General features: G+C 36.3%; 1 protein-coding gene across 1 annotated transcript; it reads right to left on the reverse strand.

Moving 5' to 3' along the window:
- Nucleotides 1-417: 417 nt before the first annotated feature.
- Nucleotides 418-2848, reverse strand: LOC115988880 (deSI-like protein At4g17486). The gene is made up of 3 exons (XM_031112507.1): nucleotides 2334-2848; nucleotides 1527-1814; nucleotides 418-893 (listed from the first exon to the last, which is right to left on the reverse strand). Exons 1-3 carry the CDS (start codon nucleotides 2464-2466, stop codon nucleotides 646-648), a joined length of 669 nt encoding a protein of 222 aa, XP_030968367.1. The 5' UTR covers nucleotides 2467-2848; the 3' UTR covers nucleotides 418-645.
- Between the last annotated feature and the right edge of the window lie 5064 nt (nucleotides 2849-7912).

Raw genomic sequence — 7912 nt, forward strand, 5'->3', positions numbered from 1 at the left:
TACAATCATAATTTCTTTCCAAACACTAACATGACATGACAACTTTATCATTCCGATGCATTATTTTCCTGTAACTTGTACGATTAAAGTTCCAATTATTTGATTCTCAAAAAAAAAAGAAAAAAAAGTTCCAATTATTTTCTTTATTCAATTTAAGACCACACTTTCTCTATACTTTCTCAAACCTATGGGGAGCATTTCGTTTGAACCTATTAATAGTCTTTTTTCTTTTACAAAAGCATTACTTTAATTAATTAATTAATTTATTTATTATTATTATTATTTTTTTACTTTTTAGGTCTGGGACCGCAAGAATCGCCTAAAAGAAAAATATGCTTAAATTAAAAATTCCAAGAATAATTTCACCAAGGCAGCTATAAGAAAACAACACAAAATGAGGTCAGGTCAACTATAATGTGATAATGTTGCAATAGACCTTCATTACTTGCCCCAAAATTTAAATTTAAAAAAAAAAAACCATACATGTGTTGCTACGTGCCTCCAAGTTTTCTGAAGAAGATGTTAGCATTATAAGACACCTTGAAAAGAATGAACAAAAAATTTGAATTTAAGACTTTGCCCCCTTAAGTTGAGGATTTTTTTTTTTTTTTTTAATATAAATTTTTTTTAATCTTTCCAATTCCATCAAGATGAAGAGTTGACAATCAAAGGCGAAGAAGGAGGAAGAGCACGTCTGCTTCTGCTTCTACCCCTGCGTATTCCAGTGTTAGAAGGAGACGATGATGACGACGAAGAAGAATTAGAAGAAGTGAATCTGTTTGAGTCACTTGTGATTTTCTTCTTTTCTTCTTCACTTGGCTTCTCTTCGATTCTATGATGCCGAACTTTAGTTGAATTTAAAGTCGCTGGTACAACACAATTGCAAAGAAATCCTACAAAAACATTCTACTAATGAGAACAATGTATGTATGACTAAAACCAAATCAACTCAATGCAATGCAATGGATGCTCGATTGCTACACTATCGTGTTTTATGAAACATTGTAATAAATTTTGAAGGCTTCAAGTTTTTTATTTTTTGATCGATTAAGCTTTTTTAGAATTTTACTAAAGTCAACATTGACTATTATTATTATTATTATTATAACTAATTAAGTTATTGATGGTGTGGCAAAATCTAATCTATTTATTTCAAAATAAATGTATAATATTTTAGCAAAATTTCTAAAGCTCATAATCCCTTTTCTGATAATTTGGAAAGCTATCCAAGATAACACAAATTCAGAATCAAGTATATTTATTGCAGTGGTTATAAATGAAATGCATGTTCAAGAAGAAAATTACATCCAAGAGAGAGAGAGACACAGAAGAAATTATTTACTCATGGAGATGGGCACTTCTATTACCTTATTCAAAATTGTTCCTAGCTTTTAACAGAAGCAAAGGTGACACTTTACGTTGCATCTAGACAAAATTAATGACCTAAAATGCTAACAAAGTAACAATGATTCAGTTCAGAAAAAGAAAAAAAGAAAAAAAAAAATGGCATCCACACTGTCTCTTACCGATTCTAGCAAGCCGATTAATCCAACTTGGGATTGGATTTCCGGTGAGTCTAATACAAGCATCATTGCAAAAATGGTTGCAGTTTTTGGTAATCAAATTATATGCATTCCCTCTATACTCCCCTGCCAGCTCCTCCATTACAGCCCTCACCTCATCTGGTCCCAGATCCGTTTTTCCAATGAAAATTGTCTTCCTAAATGTAAATCCATCACATTGTTTTGGTTCTCCCTCAAATATGCCAGTTGTTGGATATTCATGAGCTCCAAATGCATACTCAATGTCATGAACTGAATATATCCCAAATGAAATTAAACCTTAATTAACAGACACAGCGTACAAAATCACATGCCAGCAAAAACCCAGAAAGGAAACATACAGAAGAATCTTCAAAGCATTCAAAAACAATTGAAAAAAGATATTTCTTTTGTTTGATTACTGAGAAAGTTACAGAGAAAAATAAAGGGAGGATTTTTTTTTTTTCTTTTGTTTGATTCTTTGTGTTTGTTTCCATGGATCCCACTTCACAAATATCTAAAACTCAATATATGTAATCTCTTCTAGCACCTTCTCATTATCCAAACAGAACATGAACAGTAAACTAAAATGACCAAATCCAGTACTGCACAAAAACTAAAACTACTAAAAAAAAAAAAAAAAAAAAAAAAACCCCTTTTAGATTTAGTGTTAAGTGATCTGAATTCTGAACATGGTAAGCTAACTGAAACATAGATCTAACCAGAAATGTACCACACCAACTTCAAGCAGAACTGAAATTCATGAAAAAGAAAAACCAGGACACCACTAACCTTGTACACCTGAGTGGTAAACTCCAAGTCCAAACCAATAAGCATAGCCATTAATTGGTGTCAGATCGTACACATTAAGGTGCACCGGAACCGTTCCTGCATCAATATTCCTCGACCCTTTTCTACACAACATCTTTCTTCCAATCTTACTACTATACTACAATAACATTTTAGATATACACAGCATTTTTTTTTTTTTTTTCTGTCCTAAGTTACATCAACTTCATATCTATAATGAGTTCTAAAATCAAATATAAGATTCCCACCCAAATTTTTTTTTTAAAAAAAGAACTTTTCTGATTTGAAGAAAGATATGAGAATCTGGGTTTGTGATTTAAACAAATCCAATAGAACTTTCTGCTAATGGGTACAAGTGCTGTTGCGCAGTGTAACTTTAATTTTTTTAAGAATATGGAATGAATATTATATATAAATCTTGGGTTTCTAAATAAATGGGCTTGATGTTGGGTTAAAATTACGGGAGTGTCTGGGGGGTTTGTTAAAAACTAAAATATGAGCTGGGTGTGATCTTATTTAAAAATTTGAAATTCTGGGAGAAAGTAACGTTTAGTGGGTTTAGTCATAATGGTACCCAGTGGCAGTGGGAGTGGGGTAACCTATTATATATTGTGATCTGTGCTGATTAGTAAATAAAGGAGAAATGTGGGGTAGCTTATTATAGTGATCTGTGATGTGATGAGTGGGTTTTTTCTTTTTTGGTTTTACTTTTTTTCTTTTTTTTAAAAAGCAATGGAATTTCCTGATTTTGGTGGACAATGCAAAAGGAAAGAGGGTGAGGGGCCCCCACAAGATGAGATCGAGTTCTTTAATTAATTTTAAATTATATATATATTTTTTGATGAACTTAAATTATATATTTATAAATTATTATAATAATGGCCTTCTAAATTCTTATTCTACAAATCCTGTTGTTCAATTCAAATAAAGACTTAAAGACTAAAAGACTTAAAGACTGCTTCTCAAAAAAGAAAAAAAGAAAAAAAAAAGACTTAAAGACTGAAATTTTGACCTAAGAATGATGCAGTAAGGGTAAGTTGGTCAACGCAGACTGCCTAGTTTTAGTTTATTGGTGGTAATAATACTATCATGGCTATCTCTAAGTAGATAACTCTTTCCTGAGAATTCAAACTATAATCAAGTGGGAATACGGTGCCATCACGTATCACATATGTTTCAAACTCTACTTCCTCTTACAATATCTACGTATCTAAAAAATAAAAAATTGCTACAACTTTGCAACCTTATAGGGCTACACTAATAACATATACAATTTAATTAGCTTTTGATGTCGATAGATATGAATATTGCCAAGAGGTTTATTACTCAATAAGTACTTTCTAATGCTATATTTGGAAGTTTGGAGGGAAAAGAGAGTAGAGGGCAGTATAAGGAAGGAGAGTAACGAGGACAAGAGTAGAGGAGAATGGTTATCTCCACCTTATTTAGATGTTTTAAAATTAAGTAAGATAGAGGGGAATAATTAGCTTTTTCATAATTGGTAATTTTGTTAATATGGTAAGAGTAAATTTGGTAATTCATTTGGTCAAGTATTTCTATACTTTGCTCTTCCTCCAAATCTCTCCAATTTGGGGAAATTAAAAATGAGGGGTTAGAAATAGTTAAAACCTCTTCAAATCCCTCCCCTTCCTCCTTTAAAAAACATCTAAATAAGATAATTTAACTTACTCTCCCTCCCTCTATTCTACTCCCCTCTACTCCCCATCCATTGAAACAAGCTATAATATTTGCCCCACCCCGCTTAATCCGCCTCTCCCCACTTCGCCCCACGCGGGTTTTCCTACCCCCCAAAGGTGGTGGGGTGGGGATGAGGCAAGATTTTAACCCCATACCAAGGGATGGGGCGAGGATAAATTTAGACTTTTTAGACCCGTCCACCCCGCATTGCTAAGGGTTATAATTGTAAAAATGTTCAAACCCTAAAACCCTACTATTTAAACAAACATATCAATATTAGCTTATTTTATATTACCCAATGTGGTTCTTTGCTTTTATTTTGTTATGTGTTATACAATGAGTTTTTTTTTTTTTTTTTTTGGGTGATTATCTTGCTAAACGCTTGGACATATTATTCAATTTTTTTTTAAAAAAAAATTTGATTTGATTTGATGGGATAAATTTAGTTATAATTTCAAATATATTTTTATTAATGAAATAGGTTTCATTAGAAAAATTGTACTAGTTGTAGGGCAAATTAATAAAAAAGTATAGTTTTACGGGGTGGGGCGAGGTTTCACGGGGCCCTAGGGGGTGGGGATGAGGTTAGAAAGTTTTTCCCGTCATGTGGAGCGAGGCAGGGGTAGGGCAAGACAAAACCATGTGGGGCAGGAACGAAGATTTGGCCTTACCCCATCCCATTGCCATCCCTAGTTAGAAGTAGTTAGAACGCCTCCAAATCCCTCCCCCTCCCCCTCCTCTTTTAAAAAACATTCAAATAAGGTAATTTAACTTACTTTCTCTCCCTCTACTTTACTCCTCTCTACTCCCCATCCATCCAAACAAGCTATAATATTTCTAGTTGAGTTGTTCTAGGTTCAAATCCCCCTCTCTACTATTATAACTATTGAATTATAAATTAAAAAAAAAAAAAGAATAATATAATTCCAACTAGGAAAACAATTATTACAATAAGTGCTCTCAAAAGACAGTTCCTAAAAGCAACATGCGGAAGAAACAAAGAAAAAAAATGTTAGTTATAAAGGCAGTGATTGATGAAAAATAAAAAGTCAAAATGATGCAATACTCCTCTAACCTCGTGTCAAATAACAAAATTTATACCAAATATTTTTGCCTTGTGATGGTACTAAGTTGCTCACATTTTTCTCAAAAAAAAAAAAAAAAAAAAAAAGTTGCTCACATTGCCACAACCGACACCAACAGTGCACGCGCACGCGCACACAAGGAGAATACTTAAACAATAGTTTTAGTGAATCAAGACAATAAACCATGCCAGTGCCACACCAAGTTTACAAGAGAAGTCTCACAACATTTATTACTTTCTCCAAAATACAAAGGAAATTAAGGCCCCTTAAAACAAAACTCCCACCCAGGGTTCACTTGGCGAACTGCTCACACTGAAATCTAGAGAATACACTAATTAGTAATTACACTTACACATGACACTCTCTTTGTTTTTGCCTATCTTGCTACTAACACGCTTATGGGATATAACGCAGGACATGTTGCCCAAACATGGGAACTGCGTTAGGATGTCAAAGTTCTTGTTGTCTTTGACAATCTATTGCACTATTAGCACATCAACAAGACCTCTACTACATGGTAATTTTTGCCAATTGCTCTAACATATATGTTGTTCCCACATGTTGTACACATGCTCTAGCCTATCGCAAGCCTTGTTCTTCATTCTGGCAACCCAAGGATGCTACCCAACATCCAGTCTTGGTACATGCCGCACCATATGGGGGGCTTGACTCGTGTCAATGCCACCTTCTAACTACCCACAACTTGATCATCGGTCATATGCATCCAACCATGTTTGCCAAGCATCTTATAGACTAAGCTACATTATCTTCAAAGTCTCATATGCCTTACACTCTAGGTAGCCAAGCCTTGCGAAGCACAAAAACAACACTTTGATGCACCACAACTTGCCCATGGCTAGGCCCAAGCAGAGCTACCACATCCTAACTCAGCATGTGCACACAGCACACACCTCAGCTTGCAACATAACAGGCCATGGCCTTAAAGCCATCACCGGCACAAGGTCACCACCAAGCCTTTAAGCCACAAACTTGTGAAATCCATGCACCACCTAGTAGCCAACGGCACCTTTGTAGACACCACATTTTGTACCCTTATGAATTAAGCCTTTGTTCCCCAATGACAACATTAAAGGGGCTCATCACCATTTACCAAGGGGTCTTAGTCAACCACGATGATAGAGAACTCAAATATTTTCAAAACATTTTGGGCACGTAAGTAAGAGTTGGCAAAGCCAGTTATAGGAATTTTTTCTCAAAATCCAAGGCAAAGATGATCCTACATCGTTGTGAGATGGCACACATTTCAACACAAGCAAGTATTCTAAGAAATGCATACGAATCACTAGAAAAAATGATTCAATAGTCATTGGAGCATTGTTGAGGAGGAGACAGGAATGAAGCTAATAAGGGTAATTCTGAAAGTTTGTTCACATAAGGCAAAGCTGATGGTCTTAATGAACCTGTTGACCTTGCCTATGCATTCTTCGACATAAACAACTATATCATAAAGTTGACGATTCCACCTCAAGGCCTACAACTGCGTCTCAAATGAGACGACCAGAATGCAAATGGGATAAGAAGTTGAGGGAAGGAAGTTGAAGGGGATAAGTAAACCTTTGACGGGTCTAACATAGCCTTGCTTGGCCTCCACGCATGAGTATATTAGGAAACATCTTGTGCCCCAAGACTAACCCCAATCAAAGGGATTCCTACAAGGAAAGGATCCCGCAAGACACGCGTATTAATGAAGATCTTCTCTATAAGGAAAGACCCTCTATGCCAAGGAACGGATGTCAACCCTGTGCTACTATAAAAACCCCAAAACCCTCATAAACCAAGGTATGCATAATTTCCCCAAACTCTGGCACTTTAGAGTTATGAGAGTTCTCTAACTTAATCTTCGGAGGGTATTTGGCCAGTACCACATCGGTACTTTCTACAAGGTCTTTTTAGTTTTTATTTCGCAGGTGTTGTCTCGAGCACGTGAGGACTGTGTGACTTACTGACGATTTTTGGTATCATCACTTGGCGCCATCTGTGGGAAAGAGCATTTGTTTTGTAAGCCATACTATCGCTTCCCAGACAAAGAGTTGCATGGTATTAACTCGCTCAATGGTGATAACCAACAACAGTCAAAGGGACGAACTACATACCACTACCCTCGAAAGATAGGTTCAGACTCTTGCTACGGCCGTAAAACATCTCACAAAGCAAGACCACAACCTAGAGGAGCAACTGCACCAAAAGAACATAGGGCCTAAAAATTAGAAGGAGGACTAAAAAGATACGAGTGCGGAGAAAAGGGACCAAGAAGGGCTGGAGGGTAGCAAAGCCCCAAGTAGACAAGAGCGATAGGACACAAGCCGTCCATCCGTTGCGGAAACGACTCTACCACACATGGTCGTGAAGATGCAGATGATGAAGGAACGGATGGATTTTATGATGAACGCCCTTAGAGGACGGATGTCAAGCGATCTTGATGAGTTAGTCCATCGAACTAATTCACCATTCACTGCCTCTATCACTTCATTTCCCCTTCCACTGAAGTTTTGCATGCCGTAGGTGGAGACCTACGACAGATCTAAGGATCCTTTAGATCACCTGGAGTCTTTCATGACCCGGATACACTTGCAAGGAGTGGTGGATGAGATTATGTGCAGGACCTTCCCCACTACACTAAAAGGCCCCGCAAGGATTTGGTTTAGCAGGTTGACACCCAACTCTATTAGTATCTTTAAGGAGTTAAACACCCAGTTTGCCTCACACTTTATCAAGGGACACAGTTATAAGAAGTCCACTACATGCTTGATGAGCATT

The sequence above is a fragment of the Quercus lobata genome, chromosome 5 (genome assembly GCF_001633185.2).
Source record: "Quercus lobata isolate SW786 chromosome 5, ValleyOak3.0 Primary Assembly, whole genome shotgun sequence".
Lineage (NCBI taxonomy): Eukaryota > Viridiplantae > Streptophyta > Magnoliopsida > Fagales > Fagaceae > Quercus > Quercus lobata.

Coding starts and splice junctions, on each gene's coding strand:
- LOC115988880 (XM_031112507.1), bottom strand. CDS start 2,466: ATGTTGTGTAGAAAAGGGTCGAGGAATATTGATGCAGGAACGGTTCCG. Junction 1,815..2,333: donor TTACCACTCAGGTGTACAAG/GTTAGTGGTGTC, acceptor GGATATATTCAG/TTCATGACATTGAGTATGCA. Junction 894..1,526: donor TAATCGGCTTGCTAGAATCG/GTAAGAGACAGT, acceptor ATGTTTTTGTAG/GATTTCTTTGCAATTGTGTT.